The 27,451-nt window shown below is 36.3% G+C and overlaps 1 protein-coding gene across 1 annotated transcript; it reads left to right on the top strand.

The window, feature by feature from the left end:
* Positions 1 to 389: 389 nt before the first annotated feature.
* Positions 390 to 26,805, top strand: LOC110967244 (MAGUK p55 subfamily member 4-like). The gene is made up of 20 exons (XM_051959396.1): positions 390 to 399; positions 2,113 to 2,234; positions 3,697 to 3,774; positions 4,701 to 4,784; positions 4,865 to 4,996; positions 13,597 to 13,678; positions 13,766 to 13,851; positions 13,955 to 14,026; positions 14,837 to 15,033; positions 16,571 to 16,629; positions 17,564 to 17,581; positions 19,476 to 19,517; positions 19,606 to 19,626; positions 20,040 to 20,078; positions 22,061 to 22,228; positions 22,920 to 23,000; positions 23,327 to 23,420; positions 23,526 to 23,634; positions 24,582 to 24,716; positions 26,188 to 26,805. The coding sequence occupies exons 1-20, from the start codon at positions 390 to 392 to the stop codon at positions 26,368 to 26,370; spliced, it is 1,812 nt and encodes a 603-aa protein (XP_051815356.1). The 3' UTR covers positions 26,371 to 26,805.
* The last annotated feature ends 646 nt before the right edge of the window (positions 26,806 to 27,451 follow it).

Genomic DNA, 27,451 nt, shown 5'->3' with positions numbered 1-27,451 from the left:
GTTTTCTAATCATCAATTAGCCTTTCAACACCATTAGCTAACACAATGTAGCATTAGAACACAGGAGTGATGGTTGCTGGAATTGTTCCGCTGTACCCCTATGGAGATATTCCATTAAAAATCAGCTGTTTCCAGCTAGAATAGTCATTTACCACATTAACTATGTCTAGACTGGATTTATCATTCATTTAATGTTATCTTCATTTGAAAAAAAAACTGCTTTTCTTTCAGAAATAAGGACATTTCTAAGTGACCCCAAACTTTTGAACAGTAGTATAAGATTGTTGAACTACTATAATGACATTGCTCTGATGTTTTTTCTTCCCTTTCAGTGGAAGAAGCCTTTCCTTCCTCTTTGGTGAGTCTGGACGGTCACCATGAGACAAGCGATGGACGATGGTGAGACTCAAACGTACATCACTACATCCTCATTAGCTCCATTCTGTTCTTGGTGTCTTTACTTGAGCTCGGTTTTAATTCCAAACTTAGGCCTGAATCCTGACAGGGGGCTTAATTTGAATCTAATCTAATCTAAAACCTAATTCTGATGGTATTAGTGTTTCTCTGCAGGGTCACGGCTTCTCTGTCATGCTAATCCCGTCTGGCCCAAACATGTCTGTTTTTCACCTCCAAGCCTTCAACATCTGCTGCAACATTTCAGACAACATTCAGACTGCTGCATTTTAGAATCTGTTAATGACCAGTGCAGCTTATTCTACCACGGGGGGGCGCCGGCGTCGTAATGCTTTCAGTTTACGTTGGTAGTATCTGTCACATTTGATAAAGATACATTTGTAGTACATGAATGAAATCTCAGAGGAGCTGTGCAAACATTTACACCCATTTTTTCAGATTAATTCCAAACTCAAACAAGATAATCTCATTGTCAGCAACGTTGATTCTTGATTTATGCAGAAAGTAAGAATGAAAAAAAGAAAAATATGGAGCTGCAGATGCATTGATGGAACATCTGTGGTGAAGTGTCAAGACTTTTAGCTACTTACTAAGATAAATAGTGCATTAGTATTCAAACTGTTGCCCAAATTTGAGATCAGTATATGTTCAGCAGCATGAATTTAGTTGTACTGTGGTTTAAAATGTTCCTTCTCAAATCATCAGTTTTTTAGATCAATTTCTGCGCGACCATCTCTGATTTGTCTGAAACCTTTTTTTAAAAACTAATCATCTATTTACTTTAAGCACCTTAAGTTTTTTCAAACATTGAAATTTGAAGCTATGTTTGAACAAGATTATGTCAGGAACTTTTAAAGATAATATGTCTGCAATATTGGACAAGCAAATCAGTAAACTTAGTCTCTTAAAAAAATGATCATGCAGAAGTCAACTAGTGATGTTTTCATATGTAGCTGCTTGTCACAATAATACAAAACAAAGCATATAGAATAATTTTAACACAAAATACTGGAAACAGATGTTATTTTGTTGAAACTTCATAGCTGATAGTCTGATGCAAGTAGAGTTCTGGAGTTTCAATATGTTTTTTTTTTTTTAAAGAAAAAGCAGTACTTTTTTGTTTTTTAAATGTGTGCATATTTCTCATTTTTGGACCTCACCTTGGGAAAAAAAATAGATTGGGAAAATTTCCAACAACTAACATACTTTTGAGAGTCACCTGTATCCTGAACTGTGTCAAAATTGGAACCTGGGAGGCAAATCTGGTGGGAAGCAACAGCTGCATTGATGAGGCCAAAATCTGAAGCACCTACTTGCCACAATTCAGGTTATTTGTGCTGAATATTCTCCTTTTATCACCTCAGAATGTTACAATAGATCTCTGCCTTCGGACTCTGAGGAACTAATTCCTGCTTTACAACCACATGAATGCTGAAGAAACTTGATGTTCTTTCTCTGGTTTTGAAAACTGCTTGTTCTTCAACTGTAAAAATGACTGTTTCTTCTCTTTTTTAACTTAGATAGTTCCTGAGATATTGTTGTTCAAATATAGAAGTCAATGTGCGATAAAATGTGTTGAAAGTGGGCCGATGGACCATTTAGAATTCAAAATGTTTTGGAAAGTAACTGATATTGAGATTAAATCACCTTTAAACTCTCCAACAGTGTTTGTTTCTACATGTTTTCTTGCATTTTCAGGCGTCACTGATATTCTGTCCGGCGTGGTGGACGACGTCGGTCAAGCTGTTGGAAGAAACATTGATGGCGCTCAGCTGCTGTATGAACTCCTGAGTGCTCCGTGGCTCAGATCCCTGCTGAAGGTACCGATCCAACAGTCCTGCAGTAAAACACAAATACTATCCATCTCTGTACTGACAATTTAGGGACAGTTGGCTAAAATGAGATGGTATTTACTTATTACACACTGATCAGCCACAACGTTGTGACCACTGACAGGTAAAGTGAAAAACATTGATCATATTGATATTATGCGGTATTTTCTGGAAAACCTTGGATTTTAGCATCTGTGTTGATGAGACTTAGACACCCAAATAAATTCTGTCCCAGAACAAGCACACTCCTTCATGAAAAGGTCATTCCAAAATGTCACTGGCCTACCCACACAGGAAAATACACCTCACCACATCACAAAAACATCAAACAGTCAGGAGCATCTTGAGGAATATGACAATCGCCCAAGATGTTGATTTGACCTCCAAACTTCCTAGACCCCATTCAGATCAAGCATCAACAGGAAGCAGTGGAACCAGTTTGATTCCCAGAGACCCCACTGCACAACCCAGAGAACCCAAAGGATCCACTGTCAACATCCTGGTCCAGACCACATAGGACACCCTGAGAGGTCCTCTGGTCCAGACCCAATGGTTCAGAGCATTTTTGACCTCATAAATGGGACCAGCACACTATTAGGCAGGTGTTCATAATGGTATACGTGATTGGTGTGCTTTAAGATGTGAGATATCTCTTTGAATAATTTATCTAATTTGTTTATCTAAAATAAACTGTTTTAAAAATATCGATTTCCAAAAAACAGTCTTTTCTTGTCTCAACTTGTCCCCAGCAAGGAAAACATATGTCAGTGTAATCAATTATGTTAAAGTCAAACTGCAATGTTATATACCTCATTTAATGCAGAATCTATCTCCATTTGTTCATCCAAGACCTGGTGGACGTATCCTGTCCTCCTAAATCCTGTTCTGGTTACTTATTCTTTGTTATTTTTGTCCATGAATTGCTTCAAAGTCATTCTGTCAATCTTCATCTGCCACCATATACCACCATAGACTTCCCATTCTTTACTTCTCCTACAGCTCTCTACAAACCTTTAAGAGAAGTTGAAGCCCCGTCTGTCTTTCACTGGTCTCAAAATCAAAGTGTCATTTTGGTTATAGAATGTAAAAATACAATGTAGAATTACAGCAATGTAATTATTTAACAATAATCATGGGGTGTCACTATTTTAACAAACCTCATCATCAAGGCAGTTTAGAGCTAACTTCATGCTAACACTTTTCAGTTTCAGATATCTCTATAATTGTTCAGACACAACACTCATACAACCAGAAACATGAAAAATGTACTTTGAACTGCAAAAAACCCCTGTTTTGTTAACTAAAATGTGCTTCCATCTCCTCTTTACTGAGAGAGTAGAATGGAGACTTCTTCAAAAATATTTGGTCACATGAACAATTTCTTCTGTTTCTTTTCTCGAAACAATCAATGGTTGAACCAACCCACTGAACTTTAATGTCCTGTTTGCAGATTTATGAGTGCCTGCTGCAGTTCCAGAGATTGTCACCAAGCCCTTTTCTGCCTTATGCCTCAGGACTCTCACATGAGGTACATATACTGCACATAAATACACACAGTACAAGTACACAAGCAGGTATGGAAGAAGTATTCTGATCCTTTACTGGAGGAATATGATCCTGTTTATTGTTCTCTTATTACATTTTTCTCGGTCCAGTGTTGCTGCATCTAATATATGGCGCTATTAGTACAAAGTTTAACGTAATGGATTGTAGTTGAACAACAATTTGCACAATTTAAACCGTATTTTATTGTTTTATTTGTTATATTTGTTATGTTTTATTGTTTAACATAACCTGAGGAAGTATTTGTTACTGAGAATATTTTTTTTCATCTAGATGTTAAGAAGATTCTTTGAGGACTTGCTTATTTTTATTTTTTTTAAATAAACTAAAACGTCTATAAAAGCGAATTCATATTATTATTGTGTGACTGATTGTTCATAAAATGTATTTTTACATAAAAGATGAAATATATTTATTGGAGTCACACAGATATTTTCTTTTCATTTAATAGATGAAACTGTTATATTTAAATTTAATACAATAAATATTTTTGTAAAATTAGGCGCAACTGTTAACGACTAACTGTTGCAGTTTAGTAATTTTACGTGAATTAGTTTGTTATATGAGAAAAATCTGTATAATTACAGAAGTTTTCACAAAAATGCCAAACGAATGTTGTTGAATTTTATTTACAAGCATTGGTGATCTATGAAATGTTTTATCGTATATATTTTTAAACATAAGTTATTGATTTTACACATGTAAATATCCATCATTAAGCGTTAAAAAGTCAAAAAAATACACTTGATCTCAAAAACAAAAGTGAGAAGATAAGTTTTATTGATGAGGAACTACTGTTTTAATTACTTTACCTTAATTACTGCCAGAATCAGTGTCTTTTTTAACAGTATCGACTTTCAGCATAATTCTGTCTTCTTGTTGTTTCCTCAGATTATGACTGTGATCCAGAAGACTCACCGTCCTTCACATGAAGCCAGGGAGCTCTTCGGCCTCCTCAGCTCCCCTCACATCCAGGTCTGTACATTAAATCTGTTTAATCCTTCTAAACCTGATGCTCTGTTGAAGCTCATGTTGACTCACTCTGTTCCTGCCAGGCTCTTCTGTCGACCCACGACAGCGTAGCTCAGTCGGACTACGAGCCCGTCCTGCCTCCTCTACCCGACGACTTGCCCGACGACGAGGAGGCCATGAGGATCGTTTGTCTCGTGAAAAACAACCAGCCTCTGGTGAGAAAGAAGCGTGTTTTTCAGTCTAGTGCCATCAGAGATCTGCTCGTAAGCGGGTCATTCCTACTATTCGGTGCCATTTCGGCCTTGTTTAATCTATTAAAAAAATGTTAAAATTTCCAATTTTTTCGTCTTTTATCTGAAGGATTACTTATCAAACTATAAGAAAACTATATTGGTCCAGCTCAGGATATCAATAATCTAATATTTTTACCAAATTCTTCGCATGTGACAGACGGCAAATGTCCACCCTGTTACGGGACATTCTCACATCTATTACACTATGTTTCCAAACCACTCTAGCTATAATAATTACATTTAGTAAGAGCTAAAATGTCCCTTAATTTACCCTTGAAATATCTATTTTGAGAAATATTAACAAAGAAGTATATGTACAAAAAATGTGCTCTATTGTAAGGCACAACACAATTTGAACACATTTCTTTTCAATTTTAAGATAATTTCAATGGAATCTACCTTTATTTTTTTTAGTTATTTCATTATACTAATTAGAAACTGCAAGTAAACACAAAGACATGCTAAATATTTCAGACTTTTTATCTAATTCTCATCAAAAAATAGTAAGGTAACAGGGTGGACAGAAGAGTAAACAGGGTGGACAAGACGTCACAGAATGGACCTAATATTTGTGAACAAAATTTTATTTAAAAAAGTAAATTTATTTAACCTTTACATGAACATTAAAATTATTTTTAAAAAATACTTCCAACAAGTAAATAAAAATATCATTCACTAGTCATATGAAAAAACATCAAAAACTTCATTAGCATCAGCTTTACATACAAATTCACTGAACAATAATTCATTAACAATTAGAAATTCATTCAATAATTTAAAATAGGAAATTCATTCAATAACTAAAAATAAAAATAACATAATCAATTTATAACCAAAAATAATAATAGAAGACAACATATGCTGAAGAAAGATGTTTATCCACCTCTGTTATGTCCCCCCTGTTACTGTGTGTCCCCCCTGTTATTGTGTGTCCACCCTGTTACTGTGTGTCCACCCTGTTACTGTGTGTCCACCCTGTTACTGTGTGTCCACCCTGTTACTGTGTGTCCACCCTGTTACTCTACAAACGGTAACAGGGGGGACATTTAATGCTAAAGCTGTCCCTTACTGCTAATGTGATGAAAAACAAGATAGCACTTAGTGACAACCAAGGAAGATTTTTAACATATTTATTTACCATATTTTTGAAATTACCAAAAAATATAATTTTCTGCTATAAAACAGGGTAACAGGGTGGACATCTTATGCTTTACCACGTCAGTCAAGCATTCTAAAACACTTAAAAAAGGTTGTTTAAAGAGAGGTACTTACTTTGCTTCCATTAGTTTGATTTTCCCTCCAAAAGTGTAAGCTACTTCCTGTATCATGTGACTAGATGATGTATTGGGGGGCGTGTGCAGAGATCTTTGTATCAAAGTAACAGGGTGGACAGTTGACTCAGGGACACAACATATTTTGAATATTTTAAGCAGTAAAAATGTATAAATAACAAAAAATAACATTTGGGGAGGTAGATTATAAACGAAGCTGTGCAACAATAGTGAAAAGTGTTGGGTTTATTTTATTACTATTACTTTTATATGTATTTTTAATTGAGCAAACATGATTTGGGACATGGGAATTTGGCCTACTTATCCAAAAATAAGGGTAATTGTTTAAAATTGAAATATTCCTGCATACATATCATTGTATATTATGGTAGAGAACTGTTAACCATATAAGTCAGGCTTTTGAAAATTAGTATTAGGACATTTTTACCAAAAATATGCAATACTCTGTCATGGGTACTCAAATGGCACCGAATAGTAGGAATGACCCATTTAACTCTTGAATGCAGATTGTATGTGACGTCATTTTCCAAAGTCATAATTATTATCTGCATACTTAATAGTTACTTTTCCCTACAAAACATAACAGACCAACCAAATTCTTTAGCATGAGGATGAAAGGATGGAGCCCCACCAGCCCACCAATTAACTCTGACATGACTGATAAGTACTTTATAAAGTTCTCAGCATAACTCCCATTTACAACTGTGAACAAAAGTTTCCGTCTGTTTGTGAAGACTAAATGTATCATGATAGTCTTAAGTTTCCACGACTCCAAGAACTCTGAATTATCTATGCTGGAATCACTAAAAAACAATCGCGTGTTTTGTTTTTTTCATGGATTTATTACAGGCTTTCTGGAAATATACCAAATCTGCTGGGTCAGAAGTATAAATACAGCAGTGCTAAAACTTCCTTTTACTATTTGAAGGGTTTGGAAGCAGAGTGGTCTAAGCCACTTTCTGTAGTTTCTGAGAAACATTTGCTCAACGTTTTGTGTTTTCCAGAATGGTCTAACATTCAAAATGCAACTGTAATCCTAAATTTTGGCTATTGTGGGTTAGACCACTAAAATCTAGACCGTGAAATATTACAGAAATTACATAAAACTCAGTTCTGACTTTTTGTGGGTTCGACCACTCTGCTTCTAACCCCCTCATGTCATTCTGCAAGTTTTCAGTCATTTTATGTAATTGTCAGTTCATTCTGAACAGATTTAAGTAATTTTGGACAGTTTTGAGTTGTTTTGTATATTTTGAATTCATTTTGAATCATTTTGGGAAGATTTGTGACAAATCAAATTTTGTGTAATCTTGGACAAATTTTCTGCAATTCTGGATCATTTTTAAGTCATTTTAAACAATTTTTGAGTCATTTTGGGTGATTTTTAAACCATTTGGGACAAATTTAGCATCATTCTGCAAATTTTCAGTCATTCTGGACCATTTTTTAATCATTTGAGAGAAACTATGACTGATTTAGGATAATTTTCCAGTCATTTTAGACTATTTTCAAATCTGTTTAAAAGTAATCTTGCCAGCAAGTTGATTTCTCGCGATATTTGTGAGTTTACAAATCTCTCAAGAAACCATCTTGCTCCGCTCCCGCATTCACTGTTCGTACAGAGCCAAGTTGGCACGGGCCAATCACGCAGCAGTATTCGTGTGTGGGGCGGGATATCCGGGTGTGAAGACGACACCAAGCGCCAGTAGATCAAAACAAACATGGCAGGAGGACAACGATCGTGTAGATGCTGCTATTAAGTCAGTTTTAGCTGAATCTCCTATCGCTTCTTTGAAGGAAGAACAACGAGAGGCACTTTGTGCATTTCTGGATGGTAAAGATGTTTGTGCTTTTTTACCTACGGGTTTTGGTAAGAGTTTAATCTACCAATTGGCTCCGCTCGTTGTGAAGATCCCGCGATTGGCTAAAAACAAACCTGTCAGAGGCGGGACATACTGTTGCATTGTCCAATCCGTGCCTCTTTCCTCCGAACGGATTTACATGGAGCGGTCCCAGATTGATATTGTGGAGTACTATCAAGTACTACACAATTATTAATCTGGCTATTGCCAGGTTATGTTATGTCTCCAGTGAATCAAGGTCAGGCTGACCTGAAGGCAAGGACAGTGAAAAGGAAGCTTGCTTTTCTGGAAAGTTTCATAACAAGAGGTTGTTTCATGAAAGTTCACAGAGACAAATAATCACTAACAATATTAGAAATTAATAGCATTACCATTAAGGCTATTATGATGATTAATATTAATAAATGAATGTATAAAACACATGATAATTATTAATGATTGAAATATGAAAATGAATTTTTTCCACAATAGATTCTTTGGATTTGTTGGGTTTCTCTGTTTAAATGTTATGTCTTTCCCTTACTTAGATGAGATATGAGATGACATATGTTGGCACTTTCTAATTGAAACTGAAGTGAATTACAAGAAAATAGTCCACCGTTATGCCCTAAAATGAGAGTTACGCCCTCGTTTACAGATGAGGCAAACAACTTTTAGAAGCATCCTCATAAATCTATCCTGAAAGATTGAAGTTTTAATTGCCAAAGATTCTTTTTCAACGACAAAAACTGTCATGTTTCATTCATAAAGAGAGGAGAGGATCATGGAGGGAGTGTAGGCGATGGATTAGGACTGGTTCATAGCCGCTGGAACAGCCTCCGTCGCCTCACGTTGGAACGCCTCGTCCCGGCGAGGAGGGCCTGGTCGGGGGAGGAGCTCCGAGTTGACGAAAGTGTCGCCAGGCTTCTACCCACAGGAGGACAGCCTCACCCCTTTCTCCCCCGGTATCAGTCGACGGGAAGCTGCTGTTTGTGTCCGCAAGCTGCAGAACATCAGAAGAAGAGACTGAACCAATCAGCTCCCTCCGTCTTTAGTCCTGCAGCCTCTATGGGTAAGAGGAGGAAGAAGAGGAGACAGTCATTCCACGCATTCACCAGTCATCTGTCCATTTTTTCATTCTCACCAAAGCATTTCCTCACCAAAGAAGCATCACTGAAGAAATTCATCCATGAAAGCATCATTCAGTCATCCCTGCTTCTATCAGTCCATTTGTTCTTTTGCTTTTTCCTTTGTCTACATGATAAACTGGCTTTAAAAACAACCGAGTAACCTCAAGTTCTGAAAAGTACGACAACACAGAAATGCCTTAAACTTGCATTTCGTCTAACGACCATCGATGGATCGACTCCTCTGGTTGTAAAAAGACATGCAACATGAGAAAACTATCCTGGTTACCTCAGTAAACATTGTCTCAGTAAATTTATGATCTCTATTGCTAGCTTTAAGACTTTTTGAATATAGAATTGTGTTCATTTTGTGAAATATGGCTCCATTTCGAAAAAAATTAGATGATAAATTAAGGTTTGTTTTCATGGAGGGCTACCTTATTTGCTGTTGGATCTTTAAAATCTAAGTCAGATCCACCCCTCAATTATTATGTCTATTTTCAAAACACCAAGATGGTGACAGATTCCAAATTTGAGGCTTCAAAATGGCAGCCCATAAACAAGGGGTCCATATATGGGGATTGCAGCCAATCAAAGTAATTTTTAACTGATAAGTATTGGGAGGGACCTAATTCTTCGTTTACATTCGGTTTGAATGTGTTACATTTTTAGTCAGTAATTGTTAAACTGACCCACTGATATCTCTGAAAAGCTGAAGACGCATAATAAAGATCACAGCAAGACTTATTTTATATATGCGGTAGCCGGCGGTCCTTAAACGTCACTGAAGACTTACTAAACCCCCACTGTGCTCTCTGTTTGCTAATGTGAAACTTATTTCCTAGTCTAGTCACAGCACTAATTTTTAAGAGTCTCCACCTAGTGGCCAAACCAGGTACTACAGGTACTCTACAATGCTCAATAAAAATACTTAGAAAACAAGATATAAAATGACCAGGATGGGTTCGAAGTGAAAGAACAACTTGAGCAGGACATCCCAACCACAAAGCGATGGTGGCTTAGTCCACCAGTTATTTGACTTCAGTGTTTGGCACATCTTTTCATTTATCCAACACTGGAAAACATCAACCAGCTCGTCCATCCCTCATCTTTCATCTCACGAGTTCACTTATACCCCGAACCATCCTTCAGTTGCCCCTATGTTTTCATCTTTCCGTCATTTGGCTTCATGTTAACAGTTTCCTGCCTTCTTGTGAGCATTAAACTTCTTCTTTTGCCTCCCTTTGTGGTGGTTAATTTTCAGAGAGACCCAAACCCAGCAGGGAAGAAGGTGCCTCTGTCGGAGGAAGCAGTGATGACTACGCTTATCCTCCTCCTCCGGTTCCCGCTTACAGTTTTAGCCTTCCCAACTCTCCTGTCTTGTACAAAAAGTATGCTACGGGGGGCCAGTCGAGGAATATTCCTACACCCGGACGAACCCCTTCTTGTCCCGGTACAAGACCTCCTAGAGTCCATACTGCACCTTCTAGTCCTGCAACTCAGCGTTCGACTCGGCAGCAAGGAGTTAGTACTCTACCCACCCCTCTGAGGCACCATGGGCTCCATAACAACTACCCAGAAGATCCTCTGAATCATTCAAGGATCTACTACTCTATAGATCCTCATCGAAATGAGCCCCCACAGCCTCCAGAGTTCACCAAACAGTGCAGCGTGGAAGAGCTGAGGTCAACTGTGCAGACAGTGGCTAGCAGCATGGAGCACGGCAGTCAGGACGTTCACCACCTCGGCCAGAAAATGATGGCGGCGACAGGGATGATCACGGACAGCGTGGAAGACAACGCCCAGGCGCTCAACCTGCTTGTTGAGGTGGTCGACAAGCTCCAGGGGCTCATTGGGGCCAAAAAACACCATGAAGCGTCACCTCCAAACCGACCAAAACCCCTCAATAAACCCACGCCACCTCCAAGAGTCTCCTCATTATCCCCCAAAGTAGTCCGCAAACCTCCCACACCATACCCACACCAGCATTCGCCCTCCACATCTTCTTCTCGTTCTTCTTCTTCTTCGTCCACGTCTCCTAGCCCAGGTGCGGACGGCTATGTGATGTCTAGAAGTCTGAAACGATTGAATGGAGGATCCAAAAGGATGATGGCAACCTTCAGCGCTCCCCAGAGGACAGCTTGTGGTAGTGGCAGCAACGGACAGGTGAGGTTCAACAATGGAACAGTTTCTAGAGCTCATCTGGAGGAACAACAGGACTGTAACAGCACTGGATGCTTGACAACAAAGAAGAAAACGAAGAAAAAGAAGTAACCAAACAATCTCCTCTTTTGCCTTCTCTGGTATTGGAAAAAGACTATGACCAGTTCATCTAGTAATACTGAAGAACCACGCAGATGTAGAACTTTTGGATCTATTAGTTGATTAGTTGTATTTCACCACATACAACCAGCAGATTCATTTCAGATTCTTGGACAACAAACATTTCAGAGAGAACTTTTTTTTTCTGGTCTAACATTCCTGGAACGGTCACTCAAAGAGGAAAAAGCAAATAATTTGAAAGGTAAAGAGGAATTACATTTTACTCCCACTTTATCCAGCTGTCCTTCAGTTATCACTCTGTTCATCAGCTCCACTTCATTCTTTGCAGTTCTTCTTATCACAATGTTCAAATACAAGTCTCTGAAGTTATCCCAGAGAGTAAATTAGGGTGTCATCTGCAAAATAACGAATCATTCTTTGCACACCTTGTTTAAATGGAATCAGAAACGTTAAATGAAAGTAAAGCAAATAACGTTCTGAGCAGATACATGGTACTGAAGGAGTTTTTAGGATTTGTCTCTCATAAATCACATTCCTATACAACTAAACTTTGTTGTCAAATACGTTTTGAAGGACAAATATGTTTCAAATTAACATATTTTTGCTGTTTTGTTGCGATATTGTCCCTGTTTTCCAGTCAATAACTCATCTTTTGGGACTCATGGGAATCCCCACTCAAAATTCTGAAAATGTTTGAGAAAAGTTTCAAACGTGTTGAAGAATGTTTCCTCAGATATGTTTAGGTTTCTTTTTAGTGAGTCTCAGTAAGACTACGTTTTCATGGTTTTATTGTTGGTGTGAAAATATGTTATACATTAACTGCATGGAGGGTTGGTTCTGATAGAAACAGAACCAAAGTAAGGTGGTAATTTGGTGCCAAAACATATTTTCAAAAAGCTAGCCAAGTAATTTTGGTGCCTTAGCTTAGCCAAGCTTCAAATGTGTAGTTGTTGTTGTAAAAGTGACAACAAACCATCTAGTTTTCAAAGTCTTTCCTATTATGTCAGTCTTGCATTGTCAGATGGAAATGAATTTAATTCAAAACATAAATAAGAATGCAATTTAGTTGTATAGGAATTCCATTTTGAGAGGCAGGATTGGAGAGAAACTTGAATAGATTATTTTAGTCTGGCAGCAAGAAGACTGGACAGAAATGTTTCAGAAACTTTGCTTGAATCCATTTCTAGATTGCTATCATTCTAAACTGTGTTTAGAGTTTCCTCAGCACTGGATTGACAGATTTGTGCAGGATATTTTTATGATACTTTATTACAGATTTACAGAATTTTATGATTTCTTTCTTAAGCTTCCCAGTGCAGTTTTAGCTCTATTAACTGCTTGGTTCTTGTTTTGCTGGTCATTTGTTGATTCACCACTTCGTTCCAATCTAAAATATCTCAACCATCCAAAGTCCTGCGATTATATTTCATTTGGACATTCATTTATTCTTCAAATGTTGAGTGAAATGTGAAATGTGTTGATAATTGTTGGCTGGATTGACATAAAATATCCAGGAAATAAAACCTAACTGCTGTTGTAGTCCATAGACGTTTCATTTACCACCATCAGTAGGTAGACCCATCATGTTTTAAGTGGAATAACAGCACAACTTCTGGATATATTGCAGCAACATTTGGTGTTTTAATATCCCACATAGGATGATCTGGAAAGCCACTCGACTAGTGTGGTTGTCGACTCTTAGTACAGTTGATTTATGCATTTTTGCTTGGTGGCATTATGGTGACCAAGTATGATAAAATGCTAAAATAATAGACCATACATAACCAAGCTTCTCTAAGGGATTTCAGGTTTTGCATTCTTTATTTGTTTTCATCGCAATCTCAGCCTGCATTATTTCTTCTTTATTATTATTCCCATCTTCTTTACTTTATTCATGCCTAATTGTCCTAGAAGCAGGTAGTTTCTGCTGTTGCGCTTCTTAATGGCTGTTGAATTTAAATAACTTCTCTGTCTGTCAGGGGGCGACAATAAGGAGAAACGAGGAGACAGGAGAGATCTACATCGCCAGGGTGATTCATGGAGGACTGGCTGATCGTAGCGGTGAGATAAATCTGTAAAACTGTCAGCTAAACAGATAGAAATGTGCAACATGGTGGACGAACATGGGTTTGTTTGTTTTGGCGTCAGGACTCCTACATTCTGGTGATCTGTTAGTGGAAGTGAATGGAAACCCAGTGGGAGGCCTGGAGCCAGAAGAGGTCATCCAGATACTGGTAGGAAGAAGAGTTGATTGAACCCGAGGATACTTAAGTTAAGCTGTTGTTTAATACAAACCTGGTTCCTATGTAAGTTTTTCTGGATGTTTCTCTTTGACAGACCAACTCTCACGGCACCATCCTGTTTAAAGTCATTCCTAATCCAGGTCAGGCCAGCAGCAACCAGAATCCGGTAAGAAACTCAATCATCTCATTTCTCATCATGAAGAATAATAAATACAGCTTGAATCACATGATAACTGTGTCCTGGTAAAGCTACAGTCACACATCACATCGCAGTTAGTGAGAAAATTCACTTTACAAAGAACCTACAAACTTTATAGAATTATTAACAAATAAATGAATGAATGAATGAATAAGTAGGTTAGTAAATAAGTAAATAAATAAGTAAGTAAATAAATAAGTACATAAGCAAATAAGTAGGTAAGAAAGTAAATCAGTAATAAAAAGAAAGTAAATAAATTAATAAATGAATAAGTAAGCAAGTAAATAAGTAAGAATATAAATAAGTATAAATATAAATAAATAAGTAATAGATTACGATCAACTTCTCTAGTCTGAAGTCTTTAGCTTTTAGTATTAATAAACTACAGATTTGTGTTTATTTTTTTATTTGTAGAACTTATTTTGCATTTAAATATTTCCTTAAACAGTGTATAATCAGAAATAATTGATTCCGATTTTTATTCTTTTTTTTAAATATATTTCACTAGTTTTCCTGTCCCTTAATATAGGATTTCATTTCTTGTATTTATTGTATTTCATTTATTTTATTTTCTGTACTTTATCTTGCCTTGAGCTTCCTGCCTCTCCTGCACTCTTTGCTTTGGATTAATCTATATCTGACTTCATGTGATGAACAGTGCTTGTGTACAGGCAAGCAAGACTCTTTGTAAATATGTAATTTATATTCTTTAATCTGCAAATAAATCAAGATAAATGAATCCTCCTCTCCTGTCTCTCCATGCCTGTCGTCCTCCAGGTGTACATGAAGGCGATGGTGGACTACTGCCCCCTGCAGGACGCCTCCATCCCCTGTCCGGATGCTGGGATGGCGTTCAGCCGAGGAGACCTGCTGGAGGTGGTGGACCAGTCGGACGCTCACTGGTGGCAGGCCAGGAAGCTGCCCTGTGCTGCCTCCTGCGCTGGGCTCATCCCCTCTGCAAGCATGCTGAAGAGGTGAACGTACACGAAACCTGCACAACCTGCAGAGGAAATGAGTAGATAAGAAGATAATTAGGTAAACTAATGAATAAATAAGTGAATAAATACGTCAATAAGTATTTAAGTAAGTAGATAAATAAGTAAATAAGTAAGTAAACTAATAAGTACATAAGTAACTAAGTAAGTAAATGAGTAATTAAGTAAATAAATAAGTTAAAAAATAAGTAACTACATAAGTACGTAAGTAAATACATGAATAAATAAGTAGATAAGTAAAAAAGTATATAAATAAGCAAGTAAATATGTGAGTAATTAAGTAGATAAGTAAATAAGTATATGAATAAGTAAATAAAATAGCAAGGACATAAGTAAGTAAATAATTATGTAAATAAATAATGAAGTAAGTACTTATGTAAGTAAATTACTAATTAAGCAAGTACATACATGAGTAATAAGTAAGTATATAAATAAATAAGTAAATAAGCAATTGAGTAGATAATTAAGTAAATATGTAATGAAGTAAGGAAACAATAAATATATTAAAATAAATAAATAAATAAGTAAAAGAATAAATAAGTAAATAAATAAGTTAAAAAGGAAGTAACTAAGTAAATAAATAATTAAGTAAAAAATTGAGTAAATAAATAAATAGAAAAAATAAATAGATAAATAAGTAAGCAAATAAGTAATTAAGTAAGCAAATATGTGAGTAAATAAGTAAGTAAATAAATATGTAAATGAGTAAGTACATAAGGAAATCAGTAAATAAATTAGTACATTTGTAACTAAGTAAATAAATAAGTAATTAACTAAGTATATAATTATGTAAATAAGTAAGTACATAAGGAAATAAATAAGTAAATACGTACGTATGTAAGTAAGTAAATAAGCAACTAAGTTATTATATACTCAGATCCCACAGAGGTTAAATCGGCTGTACAGTATTGTGCAAAAATGTAGGAACATCAGTGGGAAAATCAACAAGAAATATATAAAAGTACTGAATGTCAAAATTGCACAGATTCCTCTAAATGCAGGAAATACCATATAATGCTGTACAGGTTTATTCTATATGTGCAGACAAACATTAATGCTGCATATATTCTTGTATATACAGAAAAAAAACTGTTGTATGGAGTGTTTTAAATGTGCAAAACATTCATAACGGTAGGTTTGAATTGAAACAGAGGAACACAATGAGAAACTTTTTCACTGTTACCATTTGAACACATTTTATAGAGATATGAGACTGTTTCTGCATGTTTCAACTGACTGTTTATAAATCATTTATACTTTCCAGCTACGTTAGATTTCTAATAACATCACCAGATTCATTTTACTGCACAAACTCCACTTTTACTTCTGTAACTTTACAAAAAGTTCATCATACATGCTGATTTTTACTTGTAATGGAATATTTTTACACTTTCCTATTAGTACTTTGACTTAAGTGAAGGATCTGCAGGTTTCTGTTTCATGTTGCAGTTCTTTTTTTGAAATGTCATCCTTTTTTTGATTGCTTTTACATATTTTTTTAAAATTATTTTCACAGCAAACAGAAGGAACAGTGGTGGCGCCAACCGTTACAGGTTCATACCTGCATCAGACCCTGTAAGGACTCATTATTATTATTATTAGCCTCACACTGATCAGCCACAGCCTCTATATTGTGTAGTTTATTGTGAATGTGACGTTTGGAGGAACACTGAAATTTTCATAGCAGAACATTGAATTATAGCGAGATTATCAGTGTTTTTCTGCCTGTCACAAGTTTAATGTTGTGGCTCACTGATGTATTTTGTATTTATGTGGTGCATTATCACAGTTAAACATTTAATTTTTACTAAATAAACTTGAGAAGTAAAAACTGCAGCATCTAGAACTATATTTAAGCAGTCTTTGCAGAGGTTCTTTGTAATTATGATGCTATTTCTCATTATTTCTGACTGTAGACAAACCAACTGATGAACTGCATTGAGAGCTTCTACTGCAGTATTTGTTCTTGTAGTAAAGTATTTCTACAGTGTGGCATTAGTAGTTGCAGTGTATGAAGTACACCATGTTTTTTGGGGGGGGCTCACTTTTTCACAAATTTACAATTTGCAAAGCACTTGCTTTAGCTTTTTTCATTATTATTCCTTTAAATAAGAATATAAGTAAAAAGAAAACTGTTTTCTGCACCACACAGTGTTGGCTTTTTTCTTCTGTTTGGTTTCACAAGCAATTAGGAGCAAAAAAAAAATGTATTTTTGTTCCTGAGTTTATGAGTTAAAGTAAAATTAATGATTTTACGCTGCCTTGGTGTCACAGTGCATTCATCCCATAGCCTAATTTTATGCATGGTGGGGAAGATGCAGACAAAAAGAAATTGAAAATAGTCTCAAAAAATGTACTAAATCTCCTTTTTTGGGTATCTCTGGTCTTATGAAACTTCCACGCTCTCATGTGTAGTTCAGAGTACTTTCAGAAACCCACTGAAGAGAAGTTAGTCGACATTTTCCTCATATTTGTGTTTCTTGTCCTTCTGTTATCCTGCTGTCCTCAGTGTCGGTGGCTGATAATGGTGAGTATGAGACAGTCTAACGTTTATTTCTCTGACAGGCTGTTTCTACTCATTTAATGCAGTAGTTTAGTATTAGTTTTCATGTGATTTTAGCGAGTTTGTGACTGTTTTGTTGTTATTTCATCTGAGTGCAACCTTAAAGAGCCCATATTCAGCTTTTATGTGTTCCTCTTGACCTCACGTCTCAGTTGTTTGTTTTTTTTAGCTTAAACTACTGCAAAGATGCTTCACTTCTGCACAACTGCTGCTGGGGTCAAGTCTGCTCTAAATGTGCCATTTTGCTCTGAAAACCAATGAGCTGCTGCTGTTCCTGCCCCCTTGAGGAAGAAAACTCTCTCTGTTTTTAGATTTTCAGCTCAAAATGCTGCATAGGAGTCTAATTTTTTCTTAACTGTCTAAATCTTGGTTCTACGGCTCTTCTAAATGGGCAATTTTGCTCTGAAAACTAACAAACTGCTGCTTTTCCCGCCATTTTCAGGAAGAAAACTCTCTGCTTTCAGTTTTTCAGGGACAGAATTCTGCAAAGAATACATATTTACCTTGACTGTCCAAATCTTGGTATTAGGGCTCGTCTAAATGGTTAGTTTTGCCCAATAAACCAACAAACTTCTGCTGTTCCTGCCATTTTCAGGAAGAACTCTCTCTGCTTTTAATTTGTCAGCTTAAAATACTGCAAAGATGTTTCACTTCTGCACATCTCTATAAATCCTGGGGTCAGGTCTGCTCTAAATGGGCTGTTTGCCCTGAAAACCAATGAGCTACTGCTGTTTCCACTCCCTTCAGGAAGAAAACTCTCTCTGTTTTTAGGTTTTCAGCTCAAAATGCTTCAAAGATGGCTTATTTCATCTCAATTGTCTGAATGTTGCTTTTAGGGCTCTTCTAAATGGGCAGTTTGGCTCAAAAAACTAGCAAGCTGCCACTTTTCCTGCCATTATAAGGAAGGAAACTCTCTCTGATTTTAGTTTTTCAGCTCAGAATACTGCAGAGATGGCGTATTTTACCTTGGTTTGTGGGTCATATGTTTTTTTGTTCATGTTGAAGGTTTGCAAGCATACCAATCCCACACCAAACCGGGTTATACTGCTCTTCGCCTGTCTGAAACACCTCGTTTAAAGTCCAGGATTTTCTTCTGTTACGCATCTACATCACTGTGTAACACATTTGCATAACCCTTGCTTCTGACCAATCAGAGCAGACCGGCCTTTAAAGACGGGAACTGAAACTAAACCTGAAAAGAAGTGCTGCAGGAATGCCCACCATGAGAAGAATAATGCGTTTTTATAACGTTAAAGCATTAACATATTCCAGTAGACCCCCAAAATCAAAATTACAGACCTGTAAATGTGCAGAATATGGGCTCTTTAACCATGAAATATATTTATGTGTTTAAAATATGGCTGTTTGTGGAACCATGCATCTAAGCGTTGATTATTTCCTGACACAAACCTCTGAAGCTAATTCAAAATCATGTTTCTAGTCAGTTTTCAACAAATTGAATGTCATTATCAAGCAAATTAAGAATGAAAATCCACATTTTTTCCATCAAAATGCAGCGAAATCAGGTGTTTCTCAGTGAAAAGACGGCAAATTTCCCCAAGTTAATTCTTAAATTGTGCAAACAGACTGTTGTTCAAACTGTACTGGTTGTTTTAAGCTGGTTTAAGGGGTCTCCAGGACTCCAAACTGAACATTGTTGTTAAATAGATGCACAGTGTTACTTAACCTGAGCAGCTTTGGGTGCTAAAATCTTCATACTTTTTGTCCTGCTGGTTCTTAAATCATCATATTATTACCATCCAACAACATAAAAAAACATGTGGCGACTATATTTATGAGGGTTTTATGTGGAAATGAGCTTTAACTAACAGAAGTGTCTATTTTTATTTGTTTTCAGAGGACGATCCACAACATGGTGACGATAAACGCACCACAACAGGTAAAAAAACACATCAGAAACACTGATTTAAGCTCACGATTCTGCTTTAAAACAAAGGATGTGACCGTTGTTTCTCTCTTTTCTGCAGCTTTGGAAGAAATAAACTTTGGTAGGTAAGTCTGTTTATGTCTGCAGATAAAACTGTTGATCACTTTTGATTCTGTGTGCTGTTTCTAATGTTTAACCTAAAGTCTATAGAATCTAAATGGTGTTAATAGTGACACAGAAGCAAGTACACTTCAGACTTCATAACAGAAATCAGTAACAAGATTGTAAAAGCCATTTAGAGCATGCGGAGTTAATAGTAATACAAACCTGAGAAGACTTTGGCATTTGGTTTATGAAATGTATACATTAAAAGCAACACTTCCACGTTTTATTTGATTGTTATTTCACATTTTTGATCCCTCACAGTCAATTTCAGCTGTTTCTTTGTGTGCTTAATGAAAATCAGTGTTTAAACAGATCAAATGTGTTTAATTCCTGAAGACATAATGAAGTTTGAACATTTCTTTCCTTCAGATGAAGCCGACTCTGATATCACTGAAGGAATCTACCTCGGTAAGACACACCACATCCAATGATTGCATAATTAGATAGAGTGTTAATATGTAAAAGATTATTTTCATAGTCACTCAATCTGTGGATTATTGCTTTGATTAATTGATTTGTTGTTTGGTTGATAAAATGTCAGAAAATTGTGAAAATGAAGTCTGTACTGACAAATGTCTTGTTTTGTCCACAATCCAAAGATATTCAGTCATAAATAAACAGATAATGTTCTTATTTAAGAAGCTGGAATCAGAGAATTTATCATTTTATTAGATAATTACTCAAATTGATTAACTGCACATGAAAATAATTTATTGGTTCACAAATAATTGATTAATCATTGTAGCTCTACTTGTGGAGTTCCTCAGAGCTTGATGTTGGGCCCATTGCCAAACCATTATATGCCTTTTGTTTACCTACTCAAATCGATTACCAAAACATTGACTGAATAGTTGACAAATTATAGATTAATCGTTGCAGCTTTATATGTTGGTGGATGATACGAGAATAGAAAATATGATTTTAATGAGCTTTTGTTTCAGCAAAATGTGTATTTTTGTTGTATTTCAAGTCATTTTTCATTTCTCTATCATACCAGATCATTTGAGAAGTAGATTAATTAATGTTTCTATACACTCAGACATCAGATGAGTCACCCCCTGCTGGCTGTTAGATGTATTGAGACACTTGATTCAGTTTTCATTCCATCTTTTATAGATACCATCTATGAAAATGACACACAAAAAGCAAAATTAAGCACATTTTTGACCCACAAAATGGCTCAACGGGTTATTTGTTCTCTATTTCAGGATATCAGTCTGTCATAAAAGATCTCTTTATTATTATTTAATAAAAATATCCACCATCAAAGACTGATTACATCCTGCCAAGCCTCAAGACTTCTTTGCTCGGTTTGTGATTGTATGCTAGAGCCTATATTTTAAAATTATTTGGATATCAAGACCGTAGACTGTATATATAGTGGACATAGCATCTGGCTCCAGAATTGAAGCCAAACCGGAAGTGTCAAAAACTTACAATATCACGCCGTCCACTAGGGTTGGCTCCAAAAAGCTTTTTCTCCATAGACCCCAATTCAGTTTTGGAAAAAATGGAATTTGATAGACTGATGTTCTACAGCTCAGGATTTTTTCCCCGTTAGTTTTCATGGTCAAAATAAGAGATCAGGTGGCCGATCTTAAAATAAATCAATACTGAATTTTAAATAAATCGTTAAAGTTGGCGGAGCCAGGGGGCGTGGCTATACTTGATAGACAGCAACAGAAGCCTCTGCGGTAAAATGTGGGCGGGATAAGAGAGTCCTCAGCCAATCCTGCCCCTAGTTGCTCTCCGGTCCAGTCTGTTTGATGACGCTTTTTACGTCACTGGCTCCAAAAAATCCAAAACGGCGACCAGGAAGTAGCAAAATCCGGGCTTCATTTTCTCGGCGTTGAAACCAACGGGTGACGTCACGGTTAGTTTACGCCTGATCAAGACCTGTTTGATCCCTTTAAAGATGCCTTTTAGGCATTTATTGATTAACATTAAGATTATTAATGACTTACTATTTTCTAAGCCATTATTAAGAATAAGACCAGGAAACGCTTACATATTTTAGGGAAATCCCATCATCTTTTATCTTGTAGAAAAACGCCTGCTGGACATCTGGACCCACATTAATTGGCAAAATAATTTATTATTGATTACAGCTTACTACAGTTCAACCATTTGTCAACTAATACAGACTCTATTGATGCAAAAAAATAAAGAGCTGGATGAGGATTTGCTTCCATTTTTAAGGCTAAAATTGTTGTTGTTAATGATCTATAAAACCCTCGTAAACATGCTATTAATCAATAACAAAGCTATTAATTGCAGTCAATAAAGCTTCTTTAAAACTGTCCTAATAGGAAAGGTGTGTAAGGCAGTTTAATATTTAAAAAAGAGATTCGCTCATGATTTGATTAATAGTATTTCTTGGTTTTTGTCAGCTGGTTTCCGGCGGAGTTTCCGTCTCTGGAGGAGGACGTCCTACAGGAAGCGACGTCAGTCCTGCACCACCTGTTCGCCCAACAGCAACGCCCTGAACACTCCATATGAGGAGGTGGCTCTGTACCAGCGCCCCCCGCAGGAGAACCACCGCCTCATCATCCTCGTCGGTGAGAAACCAGCCAATCAGAAAGTCTGTTCTCTAAGTCCTGTCCAAAGTAAATGTGCTAATTTAAAGGGATTCTGACAGTTAAACTAAGGAAAGTGGAAATTCAACTTGTTATATTATTTTGATGTATTGAGGTTTGACTTTTGAGAAAAAACATCAAAACAACATGACAATAAACAGCTAGCAAGTCTGGCCAAGTTACTGTTATGAATATATCACACTGAAAGCATGAGCCAAAGTGTTTTCCAATAGAGAAATATACCTAACTCTACAATATTGCATATAATACATATTTACATGACAAATTTGAATAAATACTTTAGTCTTTTAGGCGTAAAATCTTCTCATTTATAATAGGAAACTTTTTTATTACATAAACAAGACACGACGTAATGAAAAAATGCAACTGAGTTATGGGAAATGTCTAAAGCGGGGCTAAAAATCTGAATATTTCAGCCCCGTTTGATCAATTTCACAGGTTTACTGAATTTAAAGTATGAAGTCCATCTTTGGATTATTTGGTGCAACATCGAAACACGTGATAATACTTTATGTTGTTTTTCAGTACAGCTTTTTGTATAATTTCTTCAGTGTTTGAACATGTTTCTTCTCCAGCGTGTTTTATTATTATGGTATATTATTGTTTATCAGTGAATTCAATCCCCTCCTGTGTTGTTTGTTCCTCTGTGAAGGAGCTCCAGGAGTCGGAGTGAATGAACTGAGGAAGAGGCTCATCAAACTGAACCCTTCGACCTTCCAGAGTCCCGTCCCTCGTAAGAGACAAACAGCACGAAAACATATTTGTTTAAAATGCTCAGAGAGAGATTACAATAAAAGCTGCTACTCCTATTTTTTGTGATTGGTAGCAGTAAACTAATCTATAAACAGCTCCTTTAGAGATACTTTCTGATCTATGGAGAAAGGAAAAAAAAGACATTAATTGTCTTTTCTCATATTTGTGGGCCTCCAGACACTCTGACAGAGTAATGTTCAGAAACAACCCTTATATGTTTTAGTTTCTACAGCTGAACTGTCCTCATGACCTTCACTGATGATTAAACACCTTTTTTCCTTTAAAACTGTCGCCCTGTTCCTCCAGACACAACTCGTCCAATCAGACCAGGGGAGCAGTCAGGAACAGAATACCACTTTGTTACCAAGGAGCTGTTTGAGTACATGGTCTGTAACCACAGGTAGGCTTTAACTTTCCTTTATTCTATCTATATTATGACTATTTATGTCTACAGTGTTGTATCTAATGATTATTTATGTCTAACTGTGTGTCTGTTTGTGTTCAGATTTGTGGAATATGGGGAGAGTAAAGGTCAGCTGTACGGGACCAGCACCGACGCCATCGACGAAGTCCTGAGACGAGGACGGATGTGTATCATCGATATTGAACCACATGTGAGTTTAATCAAGGCAAAACATTACAGGAAACAACATAGTTCTTTTAATGCGTTGGTCAATTTTAGGATGTTTTTGCTTTAATATCAAACCAGTGGAAAGAAAACATCTAAAAGGTGAATTTACATTGAGGTGTTGATTTGAAAGCAAATTAAAGCACATTTAATGAGATTTTGCCTCATTTGCTTATTTTGACTTGAAATTGAAATTTCAGAAAAGTTCAGACCAAAAATAATTTTCGCAATGGAAGTGATCAATTGGGCAGGTTTCATAGTAATTTTTAATGATTAAAATACAGATTTTATATGAAAAACAAATGGTGAATTTAACAAAACACACCTGTAAAGGTGATTTCCTCAAAGTTTCTCCTTATGTATGACAGAATTCTACATTTTAATAGCATTTCCATACACCAAACTACTCCTTCCTTCTGTTTCTGTCTATATTTTGATGGGTTTTTTGGGTTTTTTTGCAGAGTGGTTTGTTCATGTATTATTCACAGCCTGATTTATCGAACATCTTACTCATTAAAGCTTACTAAAAATGTGTTTATTGTTGGCTGTTGAAACTATTTTCTGATGTTGGTTTAATTCAATGTTTAGGTTTGCATTCTGGAAGTTAATGCAATTTAGGACATTTTTACATGTATTATAGCTTGTTTGCATATTTAAATAGACAATTTCAGGAAACTTTTAAGACAGAAGAATCATTGTTGTATTGTAAGTAATCAACTGGGTAAGCTTCATGTCAGTATTTATTAAAGAGTAGAGAAGCCAGTCAGTGCTAACATCCAGCCTATGACATACAGTAGATACACCTCAGGGTTCTCCGTTGTTTTATTTTCAAAGTTTTTTTGTGGATGTGGAGGTCACATGTGGTGTAAGTAGTAAAGCTCTCTGAGACAAGTTTGACCAAAAACACTGGTTTTGGGGTTGTTTTATTTCCAGGGCATCCAGTTCTTGCGGACGAAGAAACTGAAACCTTTCGTGATTTTTGTCAAAGCTCCGAGTCCAGAAAGACTGAGACAAACCCGGAGAGACGCCCGAATCATCACCAACTTCACCATCAACAGAGCTTTCACAGTAATACAGCACACCTCCTCTCATTACAATTCTGCATCACATTTTAGGGAAAACAACAACATTCTTTATAGCTCTACAACACTGAAGATTTCTACAAAGTAATGTCAATATAAAACCCATAATAAGTGATTGTAGAAGTTTTCACCCCATTAAAGGACTCACATAATTCAACACAGGTGCAGCCAGTTGGTGCTAAAAGTCTCACAATTAGTGAAAGTAAAATCATCTGAGGTCAGTGAATGTGTCTCAGTGATTGTAGGATAAAGACTCCTGTATCTGTCACTGGTGGTTCAGAACACCTGGATAGAACCACACCCTGAAGACTTAAGAACACTCCAAGAGATTCATAAAAGGTTGCTGAAAAGCACAAGTTGGGCAATGATCCAAGAAAATGTCAGTCACTGAACAGTTAAATCCATCATTAAGTAATGGAAGAAATATGAAACATGAATAAATCTGACAAGAACAGGACGTCCTCAAAAACAGACAGAGCAAGAAACAGACTAGTGAGGGAGGCCAAGACACCTATGACTCCTCTGATGGAGTTTCAAACTTCAGTAGCTGAGATGTTCAGATAACAACTGTTCTTCATTAGTCAATGCTTTATGGGAGAAGGGTAAACAGAAAGTCACTGTTGACAAAAGCTCATATTACATCCAGATTACAGACATGTGGGAGACTCTGAAGTCAGCTGGAAGAAGGTTCTTTGGTCTGAGCTTTTTGTCCCTCAGACTAGATAATATATTTGGTGGACACCACTCACTGTATATCCTCACAAACACACCATCCCCATCATGAAGCATGGTGGTGGCAGCATCATGATGTGAAGCATGGTGGTGGCAGCATCATGATGTGAAGCATGGTGGTGGTAGCATCATGATGTTTCTCAGCAGCAGGTCCTGGAAGGCTTGTAAAGTTAGAGGGTAAAATGAACGCAGCAAAGTCTAGAGAAATTGTGACGGACAACCTGAAGCTAACCATCAAAGATATATACTTAAACTAATAGTTTAAAGACAACAAGGGGAAAGTTCCGGAGTTACTCGGTCAAATCCTAGAGCTCGATCCAACTGAGAGTCAGTGACTGGACTTGAAAGATTCTGTTCTCTCATGATCTCTTTGGAACCTGACAGAGTTTGAACAGTTTTAAAAAGAAGAATGAGGTAAAATTGCTGCATCCGAAAGTTCAAGACAGACTGAGACCAACACAGATGCATCGACTCAATACTGACTTGAAGAGGATGAATTCTTACGCAAGCTCGTATTTTACATTATATATTTTCATAAATTTACATTATTTTGTAGAAATCTATTTTCCGTTTCACATGAAAGAGTATTTTTTTTTGCATATTCTTGTCAAAAAAAGCCAAATTAAAGTGACCATGATTCAGTGTTGAAAAGATTCAAATCTCTAAAAGGGGTGAGTAGTTTTGGAACTACAGTCGGCGCCATCTTACCTCTAATGTCCTTGCAGGAGGACGACTTTGTGGAGCTGGAGGAGGCCTCTCAGCTGATGGAGGCAAAGTACAGGCAGTTTTTCGACAGCGTTCTTGTGAATGACGACCTGCAGGATGCCTGCATCCAGCTCTGCTCCATCATCCAGCAGGCCCAGAACGAACCACAGTGGATTCCTGTTAGCTGGGGTCGAACCGAGTAGGAACAGCCCAGGAGAGGAAAATACAACCAGATATGGAAAAGAATGAGGAAAATATGAAAGTAAGGGTTAGGGCAATGGAGGAGGAAGGTGAAGAGGCAACCTGGAAGTAGGGAAAGAAAAAATCTAAATGAGAATGAGGAGAAGACAAATACAGAAATGTAAAAAAATACTCCTGAAAGTTTGCAACAAAACTCCTAAATTGTGTTAGCAAATATTTAACCTCAATGGCTGCATTAAAATTGCTTGAAAAATCAGTCAGTAACTCTTCCATTCATTCTCAGTGTTGTCAGGAAAAACAACGGTAGTAAATAGCTTCTAATTATCTTAAATTCTGAGGAATGTTCAGGCTACAAAGCTAGCTTAAATAAAGGCCAAGCGTCTCATGTTACCTCATTTCTTCTGTTAAAAGCTGCACTTTAGATTTCATTCAATAAATCACAGTTTTACATAATGTTTATGTTCTGTGTTTGTTTTTTCCCCCAACATCCCTAAAATGCACGCTCAAAAATAACTTTGATTTTAGCTTTTGTACTCTATGAGTTTCTGTATTAATCAGCTACGAAGCTTTTTATGGCTTTTTTCAGTTTTCTTTTTGCAACTATCCACAGACACCAGATAAAAATTTATTCTAGTAATTGTGTGTTTTAACATTGATATAATTGCATACAGAAATTATTTCTATTTACATGATTTACCCAGGCTAACTTGGGCGAAGACTGTTTCCATGGCAACACTCATTAAATGAGTAAAAGCAAAGATCAAACAATAACAGAAAAAATAAAATATAACAGATAATATACATTTAGTTAAAAGAAATAATCCAAAAGATAATGAAGTTTTTAAATTAAAATCAAATAGAAAAAATAGGGGAAGGTTTAGGAAAAGAATGTGAAAAAAAAATAACAGAAAAAAGCTATTGATAATAAAACTGGAAACGGATGAAAAAGACAAAAAAAACAAAATAAAAAGGTAATTATTTTATTTAAAAAAAAGAAATGAAACTGTATAAACACGAAAACTGCTTTAAAAAATAAAATTTATTAAAGGACAATATATAATTTTAAAATATATTTTATGAAAA

The sequence above is a fragment of the Acanthochromis polyacanthus genome, chromosome 14 (genome assembly GCF_021347895.1).
Source record: "Acanthochromis polyacanthus isolate Apoly-LR-REF ecotype Palm Island chromosome 14, KAUST_Apoly_ChrSc, whole genome shotgun sequence".
NCBI classification, from domain to species: domain Eukaryota; kingdom Metazoa; phylum Chordata; class Actinopteri; family Pomacentridae; genus Acanthochromis; species Acanthochromis polyacanthus.
Note: the sequence above shows the minus strand (reverse complement) of the source record. Positions and strands in the feature narration are given on the sequence as shown.